A 27,008-nucleotide genomic window follows, 5' to 3' on the forward strand; every position below is an offset into this window, starting at 1 on the left:
AGCTGGGAGCCAGTTTGGAGGTAGCTGAGTGACTAGACTCAAAGATTAGTTATTAATGTTTTATTGGCATCTTTGAAGGAGATTGAGATCTCCAGTACAGTCTTCAAAGGATTTAAAGATTTATTATTAACTGTTTTTATTGGTGATTTGCATAAAGACCTAAATGGCATGCTAGTGAAATTTTCAGGTAGTAGCTACAAGTCTAGCAGGTGTAGTACATGTAGCTAACTACCAGATAATAAAATCAGAATCCAGAAAGATCTTGACCAGGCTTGAATATTAAGCTCAACCTAATAAGAAGAAATTTAATAGGAATAAATGTGATGTCTTGAACATGGGGTTAAAAATATTAGTTTTATGAGTACAATTTGGGTAAAGCATTGAAGGCAAAAGGACTTGGAAGAGAACATTTAGAGGATATGACCTGGATGAAGATCCAACAAAGTATATTGAGGGGTGATCAGACAGGAAGAAGGAAAACACAAGGAAAGCAATGTCAGGAGTACCTAAAGAAAAGAGAGTATTAAGGGAGTCATTGTCAAAGGAAGCAGAGCATTCAAGAAGGATGAAGACTTGGAGAAGGCATACGTATTTGTCTACATACTTCACAGGACTGTGATGAAACGAAAATCCCATATGATATGGCACGTAGTGTATAAAATGCTGGCCTCAGAATCAGTAAGACCTTGGTTTGGTTATATTTCTGCCACTTATTAGCTGTATGTACATGGGCAAGTCTCTTAAACCTTTCTGAACCTTTATTTCCTCATTTGTAAAATGGGGTAATAATAATACTCATAGTATCTATTTATAATATTATTGGGAAGCTCAATCAACATGACATATGTAAAGTCTTTATAGACTTTAAAAGGTTAAATAAATTCTATTTATTATTGCTATTGCTTCAACTATTGATGACCTTTTAGGAAACAAAACAAATATACTAGATCTCTAGTGCCCAGTACAGACTCATTGAAAAGACTTTTGCATGCATACTCTATGGACTGGAATTGGTGGGTAGGTAGGTAGGAAAGAAGGGAAGCCAAGGAAGTGGATAGAGGTTAGAAGCAGCATTGGACCAAGTCCACTGGGAAAGAGTTAGTGATCTGAGTGAATTATTAGTAGAAAAACAGATTAGACAAAGATTTATATGCCAGATAAGGCACATAGATTACAGATTTGATTTTTTGAACCAAAGGTCACTTTGCCTGATTCAAATTAGTCAAGAAAGGATTTGTAGTATAGGTGGGATATGTGTATTAAATAATAATAATATAAAAATGATGTTAAAATACAAAAGTAATTTGATAAAATTCATGTTTAACATGACCATACTGGTTATACCAATAGAGAATCTTTTGAAATGTTAACCCTTTAAGAGATTTCAGTAGATGTTTTTAAAAAAAATTATTTGATTTCTTGTTTAATCTTTTACTTAAATAACTTTGTTTTTCAGGATATGTTCTAATGTTCTTGGTAAATTCAGGTGCTTTCTGCAGTTTCAAAGTGACCAAAATTTTCAAATTTGTATTGTGTTTGGTACATGCTACCAACTGTATTTTTAAAAAATAATATTTTGGGGCAGCCAGGTGGTGCAGTGAGTAAGAGTTGCTGGCCCCAGAGTCGGGAGACCTGGGATTGGTTCCGGCCTCAGATACTTGGCACCCACACAAAAATAACTGGCCATGTAACCTTGAGCAAGTTACTTAACCCCGATTGCTTAAAAAAAAAAAATTTGTTCTCAGTTAAATGTAAAAACAATTTTTAACATTCATTGTTTTTTTAAAAAAAGTTAAGTTACAAATTCTGTTCCTCTCTTCTTCCCTCTCCTCACCTGGTAAGCAGTCTGATTTAGGTTATACATGTACAATCATAAAAAACACTTTCATATTAGTCATTTTGTGGAAGAAAACTAAACAGAAACAAAGAAAGTGAAAATAATATGCTTCTGTCTGCATTTAGACAGAATTTCATCATGGGATTGTCATGGATCATAGCATTGCTGAAAATAGCTAAGTCATTTACAGCTGATCATCATACATATTGCTGTTACTGTGTACAATGTTCTCCTAATTCACCTTACTTCACTTTGCATCACTTCACATAAGTCTTTCCAGTTTTTCTGAAATCATCCTGCTAGTCATTTCTTATGGCATAATAGTACTCTATTGAAATTATATACCACAACTTGTTCAGCCATTCCCCACTTGATGGACTTCCCTTCAATTTCCAATTCTTGTCCACTACAAAAAGAACTGCTATAGATATTTTTGTACAAATGGGTCCCGTTCCCTTTTAAAAAAATCTCTTTGGGATATAGAGCTAGTAGTGGTATTGCTGGATGAAAGGCTGTGCACAATTTATCCCTTTGGGCATAGTACTAAACTGCTTTCCAGAATGATTGGATCAGTTCACAACTCTATCGATAGCACATAAGTTTCCCAATTTTCCCACATCCTCTCCAACACTTATTCTCTTTTTCTGTCATATTAGCCACTCTGATAGATGTGAGGTGGTACTTAAGAGTTGTTTTAATTTGCAGTTCTCTAATCAATAATGATTTAGAGCATTTTAAATATATCTAAAAACTTTTAACTTATTTGTTTGAAAACAGCTTTTTCATATTTTTTGACCATTTCTCAATTGGGGAATGGCTTATTTTCTTACACATTTGACTTAGTTCTTTACATATTTGAGAAACGAGGCCTTTATCAGAGAAACTTGCTGTCAAATTTTTCTCTCAGTAGTTTTCTGCTTTCCAATTTTGTTTGCATTGGTTTTGTTTGTGCAAAACCTTTTAGATTTAATATAATCAAGATTAATCATTTAACATTTTCTATTGCTCTCCATATCTGTGGTGCTAAATTCTTCCCTTGTCTATATATCTGACAGGCAAAATTTTCGATGCTCTCCTAATTTGCTTATGGTATCATCCTTTCATCTAAATCATGTATGCATTTTGACCTATCTTGGTTGTAAAGGATTTAAAAATTCAGCCATCAGTCCTTTGAATATTACAGCAAAAGAATAAAAACATAATATTGAAGATAGGTTAAGGGGAGAAAGAACAATCTTTTTAGTTTCCCTTAGGTTAGGCTAATATATAACATCAGTTTGGAGTCTTTGGAATTGAACTGATTCTTGTGCAAGCACATCTCACATGTGCTTTTAATGGGCACCCTAGTATTTAAATTCTTGAGGGCAAAGATTTGAAGGAATTTTGATAATAGAATTGAGCCAGGTGGCTCAGCGAGTAAGAGCACCAGAGCACCAGCTCCAGTGTCGGGATGACCTGGGGATCAAATCTGGGCTCAGATACTTAGCACCACACCCAGAAATAACTGGCTGTGTAACTTTGAGCAAGTTACTTAACCCCAATTGCTTTAAGGGAAAAAAAAAAAAGAATTGAGCCAGCATTATATTTATTCAGAGTTCTCTTGTTGATAGTTTATCTATCTTAACAGCTTGTAGAATTTATAGTGGCAAAGACTCCCCTGCAACTAATCTCATATCCTTTTGAAATAGACTTTCTCTTAACCCTAAAGTTAGGACTTATACCCTTTTTTATGACATGGTAGTAACTATCTTTTTACTAGTATGGTGAAATATATGGAACACTTCTCAGAATAATACTTTTAAATACATAGGACTACAAAGAAAACGAATAATATTGAAATATTTATTAAAATATTTAAACAGATTCATGGGTATGGACCCCAGGTTAAAAACCTATGCCCTATGAAGTATGCTATCCATAGTCATTAATCAACCAACAAGGGCAAACATCTTTGACTGAAGTAGGCATTATAATGAGTACAAAATCTATTATTTTTCCACCCAGTCAAAATGCATTTTTGTACTTACTGACATTCTTATAAAAAACAGGTTACTTAGAAACAGAAATAAGATCATTTTTTTTTTTGGTATGACAGTATATTGCTTTAAAATTAGTTAGATATTTAATCTTCAACATAGTACTTTTGAAAAGAGATTTTTGAAAAATTCCTACTTAAGACTTATTCATATTATTTCTGGGTTATGAAGAGATAAAGTATGGCTAGGTATGTGGCTGAGTAACTTTTTCTGGTTTGAGTAAACCCTTTCATGAATTAACTTTTCTACACTATCTTAAAAATAACTAAATATTTAAATATTGCCTTTCTTTTTCATGCAAATATACTTAACACTTTCTTCTATTTTGCTAAATAACAAAAACCCTAAAATGAATAACTTGAAAATGTCTGTTGGTTTTTCATCGGACTCATCTCACCTTAATGCAGTGAATATAACTTAAAAAAAAAATTATTTATTTATTTATTTTTCGTTTTCAGCACTCATTTCCACAAGATTTTGAGTTACAATTTTTTCCCCCCATCTTTCCCCTACCCTACCCCAAGACAGCAAGCCTACTAAATATCCCTTCCCCCAATCTGTTCTCTCTTATAGCCTCCCCCATCACCCCCCTGACTTTCAAGTGGGGCAAGATGGATTTTTATACCCCAGTGCCTATATTTTTTATTTCCCAGTTACATATAAAAACAATTTTTTTTAAACATTTGTTTTTAAAACTTTGAGTTCCAGATTTTTTCCCCTTCTTCCCTCCTTACCCACCCCCACCCCCACTGGGAAGATAAGCAATTCAATATAGTTTGTACATGTTTAGTTTCCCAAATCATTTCCATAGTAGTTATATTGTTAAAGACTTAACTATATTTCCCTCCATCCTATCCTGCCTACCATTTACTCTATCTTCTCCTTTGACCCTATTCCTTTTCAAAAATGTTTGCTTCTAACTACCCTCTCCCCCAGTCTTCTCTCCATTCTGTCATCCCCCCTCTTATCCCCTACCCCCCCTATTTTCCTGTAGGGTAAGATACCCAATTGAGTGTGTATGTTATTCCCTCCTTAAGCCAAATTTGATGAGAATAAGGTTGTCCCATTCCCTTTCACCTTCTTGCTCTTCCCCTCCATTTTAACAGTTTTCTCTTGCCTCTTTTATATGAGATAATTTACCCAAATCTATCTCTCCCTTTCTCCTCCCAATAAATTCCTTTCTCACCTCTTAATTTTATTTTTTTAGATATCATCCCTTCATATTCAACTCATCCTGTGCCCTCTGTCTATGTATACATGAATATACATATGCCCACACTCACATATATATTTATATATACATACACCCTTCTATATATACATATATGTATGTATACATATATACATATATATTCCCTTCAACTATCTTCATACTGAGAAAAGTCTTATGAGTTACAATTATTGTTTTTCCTTGTAAGAATGTAAATAGTTCAACATTAATAAGTTAGTTCCTTAAAATTTCTTTTTCTTGTTTACCTTCTCATGCTTTTCTTGCTTCTTGAAATTTTGAACTTGAAAAAAAATTTGAAAGTCACATTTTTTGTTCAGCTCTGGTCTTTTCATCAAGAATGCTTGAAAATCCTCTATTTCATTGAATAAACATATTTTTCCCCGGTAGCATTATACTCATTTTTGCTGGGTAGGTGATTCTTGGTTTTAGTCCTAGCTCCTTTGACCTCTGGAATATCATATTCCAAGGCCTTTGATACCTTAATGTAGAAGCTGTTAGGTCTTGTGTTAACCTGATAGTGTTTCCACAGTCCTCAAATTGTTTCTTCCTGACTGCTTGCAGTATTTTATCCTTGACCTGGAACTCTGGAATTTGGCTACAATATTCCTAAGAGTTGCCTTTTTGGATCTTTTTCAAGAGGCAATCAGTGAATTCTTTCAATTTCTGTTTTGCCCTCTGGTTCTAGAACATCAGGGCAATTTTGCTTGATAATTTATTTTTTTTGGAGGGCAATTGGGGTTAAGTGACTTGCCCAAGGCCAAACAGCTAGTTTTTGTGTTACGAATCTGAAGCTGGATTTGAACTCAGGTTCTCCTGACTCCAGGGCTGGTGCTCTACTCACTGCACCACCTAGCTGCCCATTGATAATTTCTTGAAAGATGTTGTCTAGGTTCTTTTTTTGATTATGGCTTTTAGGAAGTCCAATAATTTTTAAATTATCTCTCCTGGATCTATTTTCCAGGTCAGTGGTTTTTCCAATGAGATATTTCACATTGCCTTCTATTTTTTCATTTGTTTGGATCTGTTTTATATTATCTGGGTTTTTTTTGGGGGGGGGAGGGCAATTGGGGTCAACTGACTTGCCCAAGGTCACATGCCTAGTGTGTGTGTGTGTGTGTGTGTGTGTGTGTGTGTGTGTGTGTGTGTGAAGTGTCTGAGGCCAGATTTGAACTCAGGTCTTCCTGACTCATAAAGTCATTAGCTTCCAAATTGCTCCAGTCTAATTTTGAAGAAGTTATTCTCTTCAGTGAGTTTTTGAAATTCCTTTTCCATTTGGCAGATTTGGTTTTTTAAGGCATTCTCCTCACTGGCTTTTTGGGCCTCTTTTGCCTTTTGAGTTAGTCTGTTTTTTAAAGTGTTATATGGACCATGATCCAGATCCAAGCAGATTAAAGCAAGGGTGATTACCCTCTGAATGGTTGGTTGGTGTCCCTACAATCTGCAGGCCAGGAGCTCCTGAGGCAGCCACGTGGCAGCCACAGTGGCTGCTTTTCACCCCAGGGGCAGGGGCCAGACTGTGCTCTTCTATCCCCCCTTGTTCCAACAGAGTTCCACACTGACCTTTTTCTTTGTCTTTGGTGTTTATGGTTTGGGAAGTCTGGAAACCACCACAGCTTTTGGTGATTCACTCTCCTGAAGTCTGTGGCTCACTTTGTGGGTTCTTTAGCTTTAAAATTTGTTTAGAGTCATTTTTTTTACAGGTATTGGAAGTGGTTCGAGCCAGAGGCCACGCCAAGTTTGTGCTTCTACTCCTCCTGTGAATATAACTTAATACCTGAATTTTTCCCACTGCCTTTTCCTTTACCCACTACCAAACTACCTGGGCAGATAGCTCACAAGAAGTCCAAAATATGAGACTAGCAGACTGATTTATCCAATCAGGAATAGAAAAAAAATCTTTGTCACTAATATCTAATTCCTGCTCCTTGTTTCTTTTTTGTTCTTCCTGTTTTCACATAGTTGTATTTAATTTTAGTATCTATACTTTACTGGCAAGAGAAGCTATCCCTAAAAGAAAGTAACCGCTACCATCATTATCATTGTAGCTAGCAATCATTTAGCTCTTTAAAGTTTGCAAAAACACTTTACAAATATTATCTCACTTAATTCTCCCGACAGTCCTGTACAATAGGTGCTATTATTATCTCCATTTTACAGATGAAGAAACTGAGACAGACAAAGGTTAAATGACTTGTCCAGGGTCATATAGCTAGTTAACATCAGATTCTCGATTTGAACTTCGGTCTTCTTGACTCCAGGTCCAGCTCTGTATCCACTTTGCTACCAAAATAAATGGCATTGAATAGCCTCTGTTATATCAACATTTGTATGCTTCTGTGTTATTCTCATGATGAACACACTTAGTAGTTAGAATTTACTTAAGATATTTCCTTGAACACTAGTGAAAATACAAAGCTAGCAGCCTAAAAGCATTTCTTGGTTTTCAGCTAGCTCAACCAACATTAGTCTAATGAATATAAGGGTTACTCTCTCTTTAAAAGGACGTTGCTCATATGGAAGTGAATGTTGAAAACTAAAAATAAATGAATAAAAAAAGGACTTTGCTGAATAGAAAATATTTAACTAATTTTAAAGCAATATTTTTTCTCTACAGAAAATTAACCTTTACATTTCTCTTCTCTCTCTACACTCTTACTTGGTAGTGTAGGGGATAGAGTGATGGATCTGCAGTCAGGATCATCTGAGTACAAATAAGGTTTTGCATTTACCATCTATGTGATCCTGGCAAGTAACTTAACTGCTATCTGCCTCAATTTCCTCACATTTAAAATAGAGAGAACAGTACCTACTTTCCAGGGTTGTTGTGAGTCTCAAATGAGGTGATATTTGTAAAGTGCTTTATAAACCTTATAAATGATGTTGTTATGACCCCCTTCTTTCCAAATTCTAAGGCAGTAGTTCTTAATTGGGGTTCCCTAGAAAGATTTCAGGGAGGTCTCTCAACTTGATGTTATTTTCACTAGCCTTTAATTGAAATGTAGAATGTAGAAAATCAAAATTTACCTAAGTTATGAATACAGTAGAACTAGTAGACTGCCCAGTGGGTCTTTGACCAAAAAAAGGATAAAAATTCTTACTTTATGGTCTAGCCAAACTGGCCATCTTGTTTGTTACACACTGCACTCATCTCCAGGCTCCAGACCTTTGTTTTTGCCTAGAGACCTGCTGTCTCTATGCCAGGAATACTCTTTCTCTTCACCTCTGCTTTATAGAATTCCTTTCTTCTTTTAAGTAAGGTGGTACAGTGGATGGCGTGTCCAGCCTGGAGTCAAGAAGACTCCTCTTCATGAATTCAAATCTGGACTTAGATACTTAGTAAGACCCTGGGCAAATCACTTAATGCTGTAATGTCTCAACTCCTCATTGGTAAAATGAACTGGAAGAAGTAAGTGGTATACCATGGAGTCAAAAAGAATCAGACACAACTGAAAAATGACTGAACACAATAAAAACTTATTTTGAGACTTAGCTCAAATACTTCTACCTGAAGCCTTTTATGCTCTTTCAATGACTGCTAGTGCCTTCCCTTCCTAAACTACTTTGCATTTATTTTATGTTATATTCTTTATATGCTTATATAAGTAAATGCTGGGGAAACCCTTGGGAGAAGAGATTTTCATTTTTGTCTTTATATCAAGTAGGCAGCTAGGTACATGGTAGAGTCCTGGTCCTGAAATCAGGAGGGACCTGAGTTCAAATTCAGCCTCAGACACTTACTAACTGTGAACCTAGGCAAATCATTTAACCTTTATTTATCTTAGTTTCCTCATTTGTAAAATGAGAACGATGATAGTGCCTACCTCCCTGGATTATTATGTGGATCAAATGAAATGATAATTGTACAGCACTTAGCAAGTGCCTGGCTCTGTAAATGTTAGCTGCTGTTGTTTTTATCGTCATCATCATGCCTAACACAATGCCTAGCATATAGTAGACACTGGAACATAAACTTTAACATAGAATACATGGAGGGAAGCAATATGAAATGTTTGGAATAGTAGGCTGAAATGAAATTGTAAAGGGATTTAGCACCACCCTTGCATTTTATGCTAGAGGAACTAGGGAGCCATTGAAGATTTTTTAGTTGTAGAGTAACATGATCCAACCTGTGTCTTTGGAATATAATTTTGGCAGTAATGTAGAATCAATGATGGAGGCAAAGAGATTGGAAATAAGTAGATACCAATAGAAACACTTGCAGTTAAAGAGACCGGAGGAACTTCTTTCTGCAAAGGGTTTTTCTTATGTTCACTTCTCCATACAATGAAGGATATAGCCTGAGTCCACTAGAGATGATAAGGACCTGAATTAGTGTGGTGGCTTTATTAGAGCAAAAAAGTGAACCAGTATAATACATGTACAGGTAGAATAGATAAGACCTGGCAACTGATTAGATATTTGGTGGGGGTAGTTTGGAGAAATAATATAAGGTGACTGACTCATAGTTGTGTACCTAGGGGAATTGCAAAGATGGCAATCTCATTAGAAATAGGAAATTTGGAAAAGGGATGGGTTTTGGGTTTAATGAATTCTGTTTAGGTATAATCTAGTTGAAATTCTTGTGGGTTTTACAAGTTGAAGTTGATAGGTAGGTAATATATTCTGTATTTAGACCTATGTCTGTGCATCTAGGGAGATTTTTAATCAGGGTGGGAAGAAGTGGGTCTTTTTTTTCCCCCCTATGGCCACTCCCCTCCCTTCTAAAAAAAGAATCCCACCAATCATCTTTTCCAAGACCAGTAATTAATCACTTAATCCAGAAGATTAAGGGAGGCTTTGTGAAGAAATTTTTGTTTTTAATGTTCTTGGGGCATTGTCTCATGCCACTTTCCCCCATCAAAATGTAGCTTTTTTTTTTTTTTTTTTAACAAAAGCTACATAGGAATATATCTGTTTATGGAGATGAGAAAAGGATTTGGATAATATATTACTAATCACATATAAGTACCAGTGCGTTAGACAAATTGCAAGTTTCAGGTGCTATTACCCCAGGAGAAATCAGTACAACCTTTCTTTAGAAATTGGTAGTAGAATTTTAATTTGTGATTTAGTCAGGGTCATTGAGTCACTGCTTCAGAAGCAAGTAGAACCCAGTACTTCTATTCCATTGTTTTCTAACTTGGTAGTAGATCTTTTTGTTAGATTGATAGTATATTTATTAAGCACTCACTATACTATGACTGGACATACAAATAGAAAGTGAGATATTTTGCTTTCATAATATACTCCTTGCCTTTAGGAAGCTTATATTCTAATAGGAGGAAGAAAACACATAAATGGGAACTGGAATGTAACAGCTACTCAGAGCACCAGTAGCATGGTTTGGAGTGGTGACCAGGAAGTGATGTGGAGACCTGGTTATGGTAAGATTAGGAAAAAGCTTACTTACCTGAGTTTAGATTGATTCTACGAGCAGAGTCCAAATTTTACCAGAAATTAACACAGGTAAAATAAGGAGTCAGTTGCTTCATTGTTTACCCTGTCTTCCATATACTTCTGTTGAGTCTATAACTCAGACCTCTCACTTGCTTTCCATGTCCAATAAATACCAAGACCTGTTGGCTTTACCTTCACATTCACTGGCATGCACACTTTTTCTTTCTGTTCTAATTGCCTCTTTCCTTGTATAGGTTCTCAAGCATCTGAACTATTTTGCTGGTCTCCTAGTCTGTATTACCTTCTGATTCAGTCTATAGTACAACCAAATATATCTTTTTTGTTTGTTTGTGTTTTTTGGAGGGGGGAAGGCAGGGCACTTGGGGTTAAGTGACTTGCCCAAGGCCACATAGCTAGTAAGTGTTGGCTCTGAGATGAAATTTGAACTCGGGTCCTCCTTGCTCCAGGGCTGGTGATCTATTCACTGCACCACCTAGCTGCCCCCCAAATACATCTTTTTTATGCTCTAATTTGATTATATTATTCATCTCAAACCCTTTAATAGTTCCCCACTACAGACTTGACCAGCTTGTGGATCCCTTTTCCACTTCTAATCCTTTGTTCATATCAATTATTTCTTTCTTTCCCTTTCCTTATGTTTTCCCTTCTCTCTCCTCTTTGTAACCATTTGAAAGTCTGCCTATCTTCCAAAATCTACATGTAGTTCAGATTTTCTCAGAATCCTTTCCTAATTGAAAATTATCTCTTTCCTTTGAATATTTATAGTATTTACTGTCTATCATGTAGCACTCTGATATAATTCCTTTTTTATGTGCCTTTTTTATATTGCTTCCTCCAAGTAAATTTTAAGTTTTTTAAAGTTAGGGATTAACTAACTTGAATTTCCCACAGTAACTAGCACATTGTGGGTACATAGTAACTTTTGCTGTTGTTACGGATAAATTGTAGTAATCAAAATGTAGAAAAATTGACTTGTCAGAATCTTTAAAGATTGCCAAAAAAAAATTTAAGGTAAATAGACTGTTATTTGGAAAATAGGATTTGTAAGGACAAAAGTAAGCATTCTTTTTGGAATAAAAAACATTGGCAGTTCTTTTCACCTGCTCTTGTAACTAGAACTGATAATTTACTTTAACAAAACTGAATAGAATTGGAAGCAAAAATAGTACTGTGATCAACTTCCAGTTATACGTTATTAAAGAGGGAGTGAGGGTGTTACAGCAGATAATCCAAAATCATGTATATTGGCTCTGAAATGGTAGACCTATCCTGTTTATCTTTTGTCTAATGTAATTTTAACATTAAGCTTAAGTTTCCAGTGCAAATAGCAAGTAGTCACAGGGGGAGGCAGGCCAGAAGAAGGTATTGTGACACATAAAAGCCAACCTGGACAAAAAAGGATTAAGAATTACCACAGATAATTTTGCCCCAGTATGTATATTTCCCCAGTATTTCTGGGGGGTTGAGGGTGGGGCAGGGAAAGAAAACAGGAAATACCTCTCTGGATTATAGAATGTCTGTAATTCCAGTAAATTATTAATCCTGTTTTATAAAAATGGTCTTTGGTAATATAATGTAAAGCTATAATATGCATAAATCTATAATATGCATGCATTTTAGCCATAGTTTTTAAAATGAACTATTAAAAATAAATGGGAAGTTTTGCTAATATTTTATACACTGTGTATACAATTTTGCACAATATAGAGTGTCAGAAGTGTCTGTAGCACAAAAGAAACCCCCAAAACACAGTTGGATTCTTTGTGCATGAGTCCATCCAGAAAGCTGAGATTTAAGCAGGGCTTATTCTTTCAGTAGGAGGTACTGCTGTCCTTGTTACAACTATTATATTCATGGGCTATTCTGTACCTGGTTCACTGGTACTGTTACATCTGCTTTTACCATCTAGGTCTAACCTCATTATTATCTGTTTAAGAACTAGGCTTCTCATACCCAAGGGACATAGAAATCAAAGTTTTATTTTACTAAGAATGACAGCTTCCTCCCCCACCCCCTTCTTTAGAACTTTCTACTTATACTAGGGTAGACAATGATTCAGTTGTCAATCTCAACTTTGGATTTTCTTAGTTGGAAATGAGATATATTTATAACAAGACTTTCAAAGCCTTGTTAATTTTTGTCTTACCATATCCCAGATTTTATTTTGTAAAACTATTGTACCTGTGCTTCTGATTAACTCTGTAATACTTTTACCTTCTTTAAAGGAATGGTGAGGCTTCCTTTGGTAAAGGATCAATTATAATATTAAAAACAAGCCTAATTTTCCTGGAATTGCCAGGTCAACTTCATTTGGTTCCCATTTGACTTAAGAGGCAGTGGAATATATTAAATTTATATATATATATATATATATATATTATATAAATTGAACCTACCTAAGAAACAAAGGCCCATAGTTACAGAAGAATAACTTTAAAACCTCCAGCTTATACTTAATGAAGTATACTTTACTTTTTTCTTTGGTGATAAATCTGGGAAGCATGAGATAATAAATGTGTGACAATCAGATATACTTAATGAATGAGCATCCCTGAAAGCAAGGCATAGACTATATAATCTACTTTCTTGCTTTTATAATATTATTTCAAACTGATGCTAGAGAAACAGATATTTTTCCATTTTGCTTCCTAGTTTTTGCTTGTAAGTTATATTTTTCCAAAGGTGTGCTCTCTCTCTCTCCCTCTCTCTCTCTCCCTTTCTCTCTCCCTCTCCCTCTCCAGGAAAATTAGCAGAATTTTCTAACAAAATTGTTCAGGTAAAGCATTGTGAACCTCCGTTGTTGAATCTATAATCTGAAAGACAAGTGTGCTTTTTGTTTCTAACTTTTGTCTTTTTAAAATTCCTTTATTTTGTTCTTAATAAATGATAAATGAGATCTGACATGGTCTTTTCTGTAACTTTTATTGCCAACATGTATTTCCATTCATCAAACTCATTCCAGTTATATATGATGATCTTACATTTATAGGATAAAATAAATTAACTGGCACATTTAACCCATTTTAAGAGTTCACTTTTTGAAAATACATTTCCATACTCAGGATGAGTGTATCTTGACTCAGCAAGGTTTTATCTTAAGATTTTATGGATTTTACATAAATCATGGAAGTCGTATAATAAAGATCTTTGTTATAGATAAAATGTTCAATAAAGATCTTTATTATGGGTGAGGTGATAACACTTAAATTGCTAAAGACTTGAAAAATATGATGAAGAATTTCCTGATTTTTATAGCATTTAATTCTCAACTATGATAATATCATAGTAAATTTAGTTTTTTGTAGGGGGAATACATACTCACTCCTGATGTACGAGGCACATTACCACAGTCTGTCATCTACCATGTAGCAAAGCAGACCAGTGGGGTGATGGAAGCGCTGGCCTTGACTTGCAGAGAACTGAGCAGGTAGAAATTTGACACACAGAGTTTATTGAATTTTTCTGTTCTCGCTTTTTTTTTTTTTTGTGGGGGGAGGGTAAGTACTGAAATTATGTTTTTGAGTTTTTATTCCACTCTCAATTGGACTGGTCAACAAAAGACTCAGAAATGCAATACTATTCTCCAACACAAAATAAGTTTAATTTTGTCTCTTTAATATTGGGTATCTATTAAACCCATAACCTTTTAAGTTCTCTTCCTTTTCTTTTAAAAACAGTTTTACACTATAGATACCATTTAGGTTCCTTCTGTATTCTTGTGAGCATAAAAGTGCTTATGGATGCTTCTGCTATGAGCTCAAGGTTCTATTTCCCCGCCTCTACTGCTATTTTCCAGATCACTCCAGATTCATTTTCCTTCATTTTTACCATTGTAATAATACAAATTTTAAAAAGTTAAATTTTTCCTTTCTAAAAACTTATGACTGAATCTATTTTGTTTTCCTATACTGTTCATAGGCAAGTATACAATGAAAGCCCAAGGAAAGCTAGAAGGGTGTTGACTGAGGCTTAAAAAGTTCTTGTTAGCTTAATCCTTTCACTAGAGAAGTGTTCCCATTCTTTCCCAAAGAACACAGTTGTTGGTTTCATACACTCTTCTTCCCTCTTTACTTTGCAGTTAACAAGAGAACTTAAAAAAAAATAAACGATAGAAATGGGATTTTTACCCTCCCTCCCTCCACTCTTGGAGTAATTTTTTAAAAACAACCCAATGACTTTACAATTTTTTCTTTCTTCAGAAAGAAAAAAACACCATTACAGTAGTTAAAGTTTATTACCAAGGTAGTATTAAGTGATTTTTAATATATTAGACTGCACTGGATTTGTTGTCATTGCTGTTGGTAATGGCAATTCGGGTTGCCTTAGAAGTGTGCCCAAGGGTTTTAAAAGGGGGCTTTTAGTATAATTAATTATGTTATGAAACTATTGCCCTGTGGCCCATATTAGAGATATAACTATTTCTTCTGGTTAAAATAGAATATATTACAAATTCCTTCTTTAGCTAATTACTGTCATTTTGAGGGAAAACTTTGCTTTCTAACAATCTTACTGTGGTTAGTCTAAAAGGTTGGTTTTTATGTTTATGGGATTCAGAATTTTATAGTTAAGAGCAAATTAAAAGAACTGTGGGAACCAAAATCTTTTGTGGAATCTCTGAATAAGGAAAACGTGTATATGTGGTCCTTTGGGACTTTTCACAACATTTTTCTTTCCCTGCTTGGTCCATTTGAATTTGTATTTAAGGTTCATTTGCCAGAGACAAAATTATAATATATTTACATTATAAATATTTACAATAGTTCTAAGTATCAGATTTTATGAAAGCTATTTAGTAGTGGTCTTTTCTGATTTAGATACTTGGATCCCTTGGGTTTTGTATCTTTCAGATTTTCCATCTTGTCCTGCTCTCATTTCTCCTGTTTCTGCTCTAGCATTTGATATAATTGTGTGAATTATTCCTTCGTATAGTTTTTATTTGAATTGATTCCATGTTTTTATGTCCTAAAAATAGGGTTGCAGGAATGGAATGAGGCAGTACAAGATTAGAGCATGGCTAGGGTTTTAACCATAGGTTGATATTAGCTCCTTTCCTGATTTTGGTTTCCTGTTTTTATTATCTTTGTCATATAAAATTTTAGTTCCTGATTGAGCATGTTTAGGTAATAACTTGAAGAATAGCAGCAAAACTACATACAGGGGAGTCCTGAAATTTCAACAAGGGAATGGCAAGTAAAAGTAAAATTTTTTCTTTGATTTCTTTTTATATAGAAAAAAGTCCTAAAGAAACAAAAACTTGAGTTATGAGGTACTTGAGATTTTTCAGGATGTTATTTAATAATTTTTTTCCTTTTGCTGTGTAAAAGAATATATTGTCAATGCCACAAAATATATAAGGAGGACTGCCATGTTATCCAGATCAATGTAGAAAATTTTATTTAAAAAATATTATTGTAGCACTAGCATAGTTACATTGTTATTAGAAAAAAATAGTTTATGCAGGTTCCACAAAATCTTCTATTTCCATAATTTTATATTGTATTTCATAGTTGTGTTTAAAGAAAAATGTTGAAAATTAATATAAAAGCATGCTGATTTTATTGATTATAGTACCAACTTGATATTTTTTTGTATTCTTCTGTGAATGTGAACCATAAACTTGTTCTGCAGGATGGTGAAGTGGATGCTGAAGAGCTTCAGAGATGTTTAACACAGTCTGGGATTAGTGGAACCTATTCTCGTAAGATCTACATTTTTTGCTTTTGAAATAAAAAATTAACTCACTTAAGACTTAGTTGGCCCGTCATTCATTTGTGTTATTTTCAGAATTTTTACATGCCTTTGAGACTCAGTTTAAGTATCTTTAGTGAAGACCTTTGATTGCTTCCCCCATGTCCAACTCGTCACACATATTTCCCTACCAAAATTGTTAGTTTTCTCTGCCTCCTGTAGTTAGCTTATGATGTTCTTATCTGCGTTATTCTTCTGTTCCTTAAGCAGGATGCAAGGACTTGACATCAAGGACTGTTTCATTTCATCTTTATGTTTTTAACATCTAAAGTAGTGACATGCTCATAGTATGTACCTAATGTTTGTTGAATAAACAAAAATCACTTTTAACTTGAAGTATATATTAAAACTTGTATTCAGAGCATTTACAACTTTTACTTCCCCTCCCTTCAAATAAATTTCAGAAGATTAATAATAGCATAAACATAATATTTTTACAGAAGTCCCGTTGAGGGAAATATTAAACTGTTAAAATTAGCAACCAATACTCAAGTTAGTATTTGTGATATATAAATGATTGAAAAATTAAAATGTATCATATCCAGCCGGCCTAGATGTATAATTTTAAAAGTAAGAGTTTTAGTATCTCATTAGTAATCTTTATAATTAAATAAAATTTCTACTTTTGTATTTTGATTCTTGATTTTTAAAAATATTGTTTAGCATAAGAGTTATCAAAAATGTCAACAGTGATATCAAGCAGTCTCCATTTAAACTTTTCATTATATTTTTTCAGCATTCAGCTTGGAAACCTGCAGAATTATGATCTCCATGTTGGATGTATCCTTAAATAAGAAAATGTTTTGAATTGAAAATTGAATAACTTAGAGTAATTCCATTTTGAATATCACTTTAAGCCAATTAGTAGTTTAAAACTGCTATGGGAAACTAGTGTTTAAAAATATTTCGTAACACCTTCTTTGAGTGCCAACCTTTTTGAGTTTTGCATAGAAATTATGCAGAATTTGGCTATGACTACTGAACTCTTACAGAGTTGAAATACTATGTGTTTTTCTCTTCATTGATTTAGAATTTTGCATTTAGTGAATTCTTATTGACAGTTATTTTTGTTAAGAAAATAATCTCAGAGGGATTTCACAGGAAAAATGGGTTTTAATGAATTCAAGGAACTTTGGGCAGTTCTTAATGCCTGGAAGCAGAACTTTATGATGATTGACCAGAACCGAAGTGGGACGGTTGAGCTTCATGAACTGAGTCAAGTCATCGCAGCTATGGGTAAGAAACCATGGAAACATGAGCATTTTAACTAGATGGCTGTCCTTTTCTGAATAAATGGAATTCATTTCAGCATTAGGCTGTTGTACTTTAAAGTGAAGGGGATTTATTTTGCCTCAAAGATCACTCATTTCTGGTTTTGATTCCCAAATTACAGATACAGATTGAATACATTTGGCAAAATTATTTACCTATAATTACTACATTCTGAAAATACATATTCATGGTAGTTAAAAAGGTTTACAAAATAAATTTATGAAACAGTTGTGCTTACTATTGCAATTATATTTTTGTTAGGTTGTATTTAAATACTATTTTATTCTTTAATTCATTAAAACCATAATTATACTGAATTTAAAGTAAGAAGTTTCAGTTTTCAGGGCTTCAGTGTTAATGGCTATCTATGTCTAATTGTTTGCAGAGTATTCTGTGGTGTTCCTACACACAGGCATTTAAGTGCTTACAAAGTAAAAAAGTACAAACTCCATAATATTTTCAAAGAGATTCAGCTCAATAAACATTTGACAGTAGCAACTATAATAATAAGTAAGTGTCTTTTTCTCTCTGCTTTAATGAAAAGGCACATGGATTATTAGCTTTTATTAATGGGCTTTAATCTGACTTAAAAGTGCATTACATTTTAAATAAGGAAAACTCTTAAGACTTTTTTACACTGATAATTTGTTTATCAAACCCCTTTGTAGATGGTGTTAAGTTTTAAACTTTAGTTCAGCTCAAGCTGACCTTTCACAAGTCTAATTCAGTGGTAATAAAATTTAACTCTAAGTATAGGAAAACTGATTTTTAAATGATTACCAACAATTTGAATCGTAAATCTTATCAATAGATAAATGATTCCCATTCTTATATAAACATGTATTTTCTTTGGTACATGAAGCTTCAGTCCTTTTTATGATACATCTGTAGTTAAAGAAAACAAAACAAATCAAGCTTGGTTCTTAATATGATTCTAGACAATTCCAAATTAAGCAATCATCCAGTCTATTCAGATGGATTCTTATAGAACATAAGGTAATTTTGTTTTAAAATTAAACAAATTTAGCTGTATTAGTGGAACACATTTATTTTGAGAGTAGTATAGGAAATTTAGTTTAAAGCAATGGTCTTCATCAGAATTTCCCTGAAGAGCCACATCTTAGCTACATCTGTAAAACTGGGAGAAGCCCAAAATATGTTTACATATATTTTTTACATTCTCATTAGTTAATAGTTAACATTTCTTTGTTAAGGCTTTTCTCTTTATTTTGACAATTCTTTAACTTCTATTTTATTAAAGTATCACTGTAAAGTTTCACAGTGTCATTTATTGCTTTTATTTTTTACCTTTGTAGTTTTCTTACCCAGTTGTCTCAAGTCTTCTGTATCAGAAATGTATGATGGCAGTGAGAAAATGACCAAATACTAGAGAAAATATGAAAATTCAGTAACTAAGGGTGGGAAAGAGCAGTAAAGAGACTCAGTGAGTGGGAGATTAGGGTATGGGGGGCAGTGCTGATTCCCTGGCTTCCTAAAGCTTTACTAAGTCGTACCAAGTCACACATTTCCAAGGCAATTCTTTTAATATTTGAGGAGAATTGGAGAACAGGAAACTTTGCAGTGATGTAAGCAAAAGTCCATAAAGTATTATAAAGGTAATTACAGTATTTTGAAATGAAGATGAAGCTCTAGTAGGTATGATAATGTTCTTTCCATCAACTGTGCTATACTTTAAAGACAGGGAAGATTGATCATCTCTTTAGTACATACTGATGATTAATTTGTTGGCTAAGATTCTGTATGTGTTGTGTTTGGTGTCAGTTCAGCAAACATTTATTAAATGACTGCTTTGTTCAAGGCTCCACTAGGTATACAAATCAAAATGGTGTTTTCATTCAAGAAGCTGACTGGGGATGGGGGATGCATAATCCTTTATGTAGAAGTATATGCATAGGAGAGGTCCAGTAAAATGATCTGATAAATTAAGGGAAAAAGTATCACTTCTAGTTAGTGGAGGTGGATCATCAAGTTATTACTGAGAAAATCACTCTTGAGTTGAACCTTGAAGTACAATGAAGGATTTCAGTAGGCAGAGATGGGAAGGATGTCTGTTCAAGCTATGGGGGGCCTGGCATGGAGATAGATGTCTGGGATGGGATTTGAGGAAAAGCCAAGTTCTCTAGTTTGGTTGGAAAGAAGATGGATATTACTTTAAGGGTAAAGCCAGATAAGGGAGGGTCTTAAATACCAGGGTAGGGAGTTGTCTTAATGTTTATTCATTAAGCATTGAATAACCATTATAAATGTTGGTGAGCAGGGAAGTGATATTATTAAATCTATATTAGGAAGATTACATGGGTAATATGCTGTTAAAGGTGAATTGGAAAGGAAAGAGTAGAGCAAAGTTCTTAACCTTTTTTGTGTTGGGAACCTCTCTGATGGTCTGATGAAACCTATGGACCCTTTTTCAGAATAATGTTTTTAAAAGAATAAAATAAAAAATATTTGTTTCACAAAGGAAGACATTTATGTTTTAATAGGTCAGCACAGTATGTATTTTTCAAAAAGTTCATGATCTCCTGGTTAAAAACATAAATAGATGAGACAGCAACAGATTGCGTTATAGGAAAGGGGTGGGAAAAGGGACAAAGGTGACTCCAAAGTTATGTGCATGGGTAGATGACTGGGAGAATGGTCACCTTTCAATAGAAGTAGCTTTTATAGTACTGACTATGGCATAGCTTTCAGTAGAATTGATTTAGAAATATACAAGGTGTCTTTTGGAATGTTGATTCTGGAAGATGTGATGCAGAGGCAGGAGGCATAGTAACTAGGGACCTTTTAACAGAGCAGGTCTGCAGAGAGAAGAACTTAGAAGACCTGGACTTAAGTCCTACCTCTTAGATGTATCTGTCGGTCATGACCCTGATTAGTCACTTAGCTAGGCAGTTCCCCAAGACAAATTACAAAACAGTTATTGATCTGCATCAATAGTGGCAATTTCTTCCCTGGGAGTTCTCTGTGTAGATGAAATGACATTTGGATTTTTTTTAACATCAGGAGTATTCTTAGGATTCACAAGTTTTGTAGGTCATTATTTTATCTCTTTCTTGTTTAGGTTATAGGTTAAGTCCTCAGACATTAACTGCCATTGTAAAGCGTTATAGCAAGAATGGCAGGATCTTCTTTGATGATTATGTTGCTTGCTGTGTGAAGCTCAGAGCATTGACAGGTATTGATTTAAAAAATTATATTTCTTCTGTCTGCTTAAAAATGTTATTCAGACTTTTCTTGTGCTTTAATTACTTGCTATCAGAATAAATAATATCTTTAGTTTTTAAGCACTTTTGTGTATAATTTTGATATATCCTCTCATATTTTGCTAAACTTCTGCAACTTTTTAAAATACTAAAATGTTAAAAACATTTAAGGACTATTTTTAAAATGCTAAAATGTTCAAGCTTTAATCCTGAAAGGTTTATGATGTATCTAAGAATTCTAAAGGTCCTATTTACCTTTTAAAAACTGTACCAGATATTCTAAAAATAAAAATTTTATTAAAATAAGTATAAAAATTTATACTTACTTTCTGTTTGAAGATTTTTTTAGGAGAAGAGACAGCATGCAACAAGGTTTTGTGAACTTTGTATATGATGATGTGAGTACCATATTTAACATATTTAATATTCATTTTGTATTATATTCTAGCTTTCCTGACAAATGTCCAAAATGATTAGGGTCCCTTGGTACCTTTACTATGATGTATACAATTGTCTTATCCTCTCGTAAGTTGCACAAAACCTAACACTTTAAAGTAAAAATTAATTTTTGTGTTGAAGATGGAAAGCATACATCCTGGTTTTCTGAATATTTTATTTTTGAGTAGCCTGTGTTTTCTAAGTCTTTGCAAGAGAATATGATATCATAATTTCTGTGAGTGGCATCATGGTTTAGTAGATAGACAAATTTGACCATGGAGTCAGGAAGACCTGGGTTAAAATATGGCTTCCGACAGATAATAGTTATGTGCCCTGGGCAAGTGAATCATGTGACTCTGTACGCTCTTAAAGTATACTCTCTTAACTGTAAGTTAGGGAGCAAATGTGCACTTGCATAGGTAGTTTCTTATTACCAATGAAATCACAAGCCTGGTCCAGATTCTGTTCTTTTTGTTTTTAAATAAGAAATTGACTGGAAGTTGGTTTCCTTCTAGGAGAAAAAAAATCAGAAAACTTCTCATCTTAACTTTAATAATCACTGACAAATTTGTAAATTTAATCTTTTTATTCCTGTTACTAATAACCTCATTTTTAAAGCTGCATATCCACATACACATAATTGGCATATATTTTTCTTGCATTTTAATATTTAGCGTATTTTTATTTATGCTTCTATATTTCTCAGTAGCTAAATACACCTCAAAAAAAGCTTTAAAAAGTATTATATATATATTATATATATATATTTTTTTGCCTTTTTTTTGGGAGGGCAATTGGGGTTAAGTGATTTGCCCAAGGTCACATGGCTAGTTTTTGTGTTAAGTCTTTGAGGCTGGATTTGAACTCAGGTCCTCCTGACTCCAGAGCCAGTGCTCTATTCACTGTGCCACCTAGCCGCCCCTATATTTTCTAACATACAGTTGTACTTTTATTATCTGAGAAGTAACTTCTTGTCTGGTGGTTAATTAACTTTGTTGAAATATAGAGATGATAGAGAAGTTTTTTGTCAAGAACATGTCATAATAATAATAATAATACATTAGTTACACATACTTTTGTCAAGCTGGGGTTTGAACTACTGTTTTATTAGAAACTGGTTTGAATGGCCAACCTTTGAGATTTCCAAAGGGGGGAATTATGAAAATATTTGTGTGGGAATGTCAGATGATTTAATGAAAATTAAAATACAAAACCCTCACAAAATGACACCAGAAATTTTGACAGGAATTGAGGGTTGCAGTTTTTCTTGTACCTTTATTTTTCTTGTTTCTAAGACAGCTCATGGTAAAATATTTTTTTTTTTTAATAATCATTTTTGAAGATTCTCTTATTTTTGTCAACTGATAACTTTGCTTTTTGCTTTAGTTTTTGCAGGGTACTATGGCCATATGAGTGCCCAGCTGATAAAGAAAGTTGGGGGAGAGAGAGAATCCTGTGAATTCTTCTGCCCAGAAAGAACTATAACTGAATTTGTTGTGAACTTAATCTCTTCTGGACTTCTCTTTGTTCCTGCCTGTTATCTGTATCACTAGTTTAATCTTAGTACACAGTTTAGAGCAATAAACTTGGTTTTGTTTATGATGTCATAATCTGAAAAAGCATTGCTGTATATTTTTCATCTATATGACATAAAATAATGTTATGATTAATGAAAAGTAAATACCAAGCATGGGAATGATCTTTTTACGTTTACAGTCTCGAGTGATTTTGGCTTTAGAATATATTTAACCAGAATGATAAATTGGAAGAATGTTTAGGTAAAAAGTAAAAAATTTGAAAATAAACTTTTTCCTGTAATTCATAAAAATTATCCATACACAGGAAAATAATGAGAAGGAATGGAATTTTTGTATACATGTTTGTTGTTCATGTAATTAGGAAGCAAAAACCTAATTATAACTAAAGGGGAAAAACAGAAGTGATAGTCTGATGATCAGTTGCCTGAGAATTACCATAGTATTTTCTTATGTGAAACAATAGACCTAAGATTTTCTTTGCTAACAAATTTTTTCATCTATTTCATTTGTTTATTTTGGTGACAAGCTACAGTTCACAGTTTTATGTGCCCTCCTCACTTTCATTAGTGAAAGTAAAACCTGAAAGCATGAAGTTAAGAGAATGTAGCTTACATCCCAGTATCTGTAATGAAGGTACTCTGAATGGAAATGTCAGTGTTTATTATTTACTGTAAGTTTTACATGGTGCCAAAATAATGGTTGAAAATTTAACAGAAATTAACCAACTATTATTAACCAATTATTTTGCTTAAACTGTTTTTAAAAAACAACTTTGATTTATTTGATTTGAATTGTTTCAGTCCAGTGAAATTGAATTTGAATTGTTTCAGTCCAAGCATCAGTGTTCTAGACACTGTAAGAACTTAGAACTTCACTTAGAACTCCATATTATTATTATGTTGAGATAACTGAATAATTGACTCCTTTTGGCCTACCATTTGTAGATAAATTACCTGTGTGGAGGTCTTTTGTTTTATTTAGCTTTTAGGTGATAAAAACAAAGGACCAGGAGTCAAGAGACCTGGATTCTAGTCCTATGACTGCCAGTTACAACTTCAGTGAGAGCAGTTTCCTTATTTGTAAACCAAAGGAGTTGAACTGTAATACCTCTATGTTCTCATTTATCTCTAAGCTTCTAGCCCTTTTACTTCATAGACATTTCCAGTTTTATTTTAAACATTTCAAGGAACTTGAAAATAGAAAAAGACTAAGTTATATATTACTTGAAAACCTTCTGAAGGGTTAGTGGCGCTGTGTAACATAAGAACATAGTTAACATGTGGTATATGAGCTAAGTGATATGCAGTTTTTTCTCTGGTTTCCAAAAAGTAATTTAACATTTAAAGTTACAGTGGTTTAGGAGAAATAACAATTATCCATTTAAAGCATGAGGGCAGATGGCAGCATATTGATAAAAACTTTCATAGCACAAATAGAAATTTAAATCAACATTCACTTTTATAATTTCTGAAAAGTAAAGTATAGCCAATTTGACATTGCTAGTCTACAGTAGCTGGTTGCCTTTAAATTTCAGTAAGAAATATGTATATTTTTAAACTTGAATGTTTAAAGAGGATTTATCTGGAAACCATGCACAGTCTTTAAATTCTCTCTACTTCCATAAATACCTTTCCCCTCTTAAATACTGCCTACTCCCATCAACTGTTCAGTCTGCTTTCATATGACAACAGTTTGTCAGTGTGGGAAGAAGTTGACTGAGCCATAGTAAAGTATGTATTTTTGGTTTAGACTTTATAGAAAGAATCATAAGCTGTAGCTAACAGTAGAGGTAAGGACTAGATATTTTATTGCATTGGTATAGGGAAATCCCAGGAGATGAAACTCCCTCTACCAATGCAGGTCTGCATCTTTTCAGCAACTGACAGTCTTAAAGAATTGCCAAGGCACAGAGAGGTAAGGTACTTGACCAGAGAGTATGTGTCAAAGGTAGAAACTGAGCCCAAATGTCCAAGTGATCCTGGCTTCAAAGCCTAGTGTCTACCCACTATACTAGAGCTGACAAACTTGAAGCCTGAAAACTCTGCAGCGCTGCCTGAACCAGATTAAAATGTAATTCGGATGTTTAATAAAATAAATAAAAATACAATACAACATAGATAATATTAATTTGTGGTTTTCTAAGTCAATTTGTGTCCCTCAGGAATAATTTCTGTTTGAATTTGACCCCAGTGCACTATATCATGCTGTCTCTCTATCATAGCTAACTTACTGGCAACTCATTTGCTCAATTTAAACATTCTTTTTATTGAGTATGATGATTCTATACTTCTCTTTTTTTAAGATGTGTACTCAAAGTCCCAGTGCCTTTTGCACATTGTGGTTAAAGGTTGAGGTAAAAACTAAGAACTGAATTAAAATCACATTTACATTTCTGCTAAACAATTTGTTTTGTAGTTTTCATGTGTTTTTAATTTTTCTTATAAATTGCTAGATAATCATATTGCATTTTACATTAATTTAAATGTTTTCATAAAATATAAAGCATAATTATGATTTTACTCCATATTTTTGATACTGAAATGCAATCAGCTCTTGAAGTTCTTACTTTTTTTTGTGTTAGAGTAATTTCAATAATATCTACAAAATATCCAAATCAGTAATTTAAAAATTAAGTAGTTGTATATAGATGTTGGTGCGTGCTCATGACTACATTATAAGTATGTTTGGTTGGTTAATTTTGTGAAGTCCTATTCTAAATCTTCTTGTTAGTGTTGTAAATTATTGAGTAATTTACACTGTCAGTGTACAAGTACTTTTATTTGTACAGTAAACAATGATCCAAATCATCTTGAGAATTTTTTTTAGAAATGAACATCCAAATAGCTTTCTGTAAAGTTTTGCATTATACAAAATCTGTTAACATAACATATTATGAGATGCTACAGTTCATAAAAACAGTGCAGTAGTTCATCTGGGTCTAAAAAACTGCCAGATTATAAATGTCAGGCATTGCAATTCAATGTTGTTAAGGTGGCAGCATAGATATTTTCAGTTTCAATGATAAGAAAGTTGTGGAGCCATCTTAATGGGAAGCCTTAATTTTGTCCATCTCAAACTTAATGCCAAGTAATTGGATTGTGCTCTTCTAAACTTCATAAGCATGCATTCAAGCAGGCAAAGTAGCAAAAATGAAAAAAAATTCATTTATGAATTATGAGTATTTGCCACATATATCTATAAAAGACATTTTACCCATGGAGTAAATATGTGGGATTCTTTGTGTTTTATGCTTTGTGCATCATTTAAAAAGAATATTCAAGTTCATTCTTGTGATTATTTCTCTAACCGAAATAGAGAAATCAAATGATATGTAATCTTGCATGTTGTCACTTAGATCAATTAAACTTTAATAAATTACCAGTAAGAAACTAGATTTTTGTCTTTGAAAGAAAATTCTTAAAGTCACCATCTGTAATAATATATTTTCTCCTATTACAGGATAGCAAATTGAGAAATTAACAGGAATATTAACATTTTTGCAAAAATCCAGGAAATTGTATATTGGAAGTAAAATTAACAAGGATAGTAAATCCTTTTCTCCCTCTAGTCATTTGAAGTTTCACATAAGTGGTTAATTGACTTCCCTTGAAAGAGATCAAAAGTTTGCTGGAATTTTTCTTTTGACTAAAGCTTAATATAGGGAATTTTATCCAATCTATTCTATCTCCTTCAAATAAAGGTTTCTTTAATTGTGTGTACAAAATCAGACTTAACAAAAGGGAGCTGGTCCTCCTTACAGTACTGAAAGTGTTTTGGGCCATTCTGCACTTTAGTTGGGGCTTTAGACTAATTATAGTTGGATAATGTTTAGATGTTTTTTCAGGGTCCTAAAGCCATAAGCTTATATTGTCATATATTGGCCACTGAGCTGTTTTTCACTGCATTCAGTAATACTCTAGTGACCTGCAATAGCTTTGGAAGCTTCCTCCAAAAATCTCATGTCCTCCCAATGTGTGTTATTGTAATACTCTGTACTTCTAAACCATCATTTATGCTAACTTTAGCCCATTTATTTGTTTTTCTTAGGGACCTAGGGAATGTCTTTCATTGCTGTACAATGAAAAGACTCAACTGAATATGACTTCTATTCAGATAATCTGGTAAAGACAACTTGGCTTTTTATAATCTTTTGGGAATAATGAAATTCATTAGTATATCTATAGTACGGTTTGGCAACAGTTTCATATTGCTTCCTGTTAGGAAGTGAGTTGGGCAGGGTGTGGCACCAAATTTGCCATGTGATTTACT

At 33.5% G+C, this 27,008-nt stretch overlaps 1 protein-coding gene across 2 annotated transcripts in view; it reads left to right on the forward strand.

The window, feature by feature from the left end:
• GCA (grancalcin) overlaps window positions 1-26,131 on the forward strand; it is a 47,146-nt gene extending 21,015 nt beyond the window's left edge. The window contains exons 3-8 of one of the 2 annotated variants that reach the window (XM_069079805.1): window positions 16,151-16,220; window positions 17,007-17,050; window positions 17,359-17,506; window positions 20,622-20,735; window positions 21,103-21,161; window positions 22,588-26,131. In XM_069079805.1, the coding sequence (XP_068935906.1) occupies window positions 16,151-16,220; window positions 17,007-17,050; window positions 17,359-17,506; window positions 20,622-20,735; window positions 21,103-21,161; window positions 22,588-22,614 (462 nt within the window). In that variant the 3' untranslated portion in view covers window positions 22,615-26,131. The remainder of the gene's footprint in view (window positions 1-16,150; window positions 16,221-17,006; window positions 17,051-17,358; window positions 17,507-20,621; window positions 20,736-21,102; window positions 21,162-22,587) is intronic. The other variant, XM_069079804.1, reaches the window with a different exon arrangement.
• The last annotated feature ends 877 nt before the right edge of the window (window positions 26,132-27,008 follow it).

This window comes from Petaurus breviceps, unplaced genomic scaffold (genome assembly GCF_028583685.1).
Source record: "Petaurus breviceps papuanus isolate PSGF00001 unplaced genomic scaffold, PetGlider_PUasm1.0 91133, whole genome shotgun sequence".
NCBI classification, from domain to species: Eukaryota; Metazoa; Chordata; class Mammalia; order Diprotodontia; family Petauridae; genus Petaurus; species Petaurus breviceps.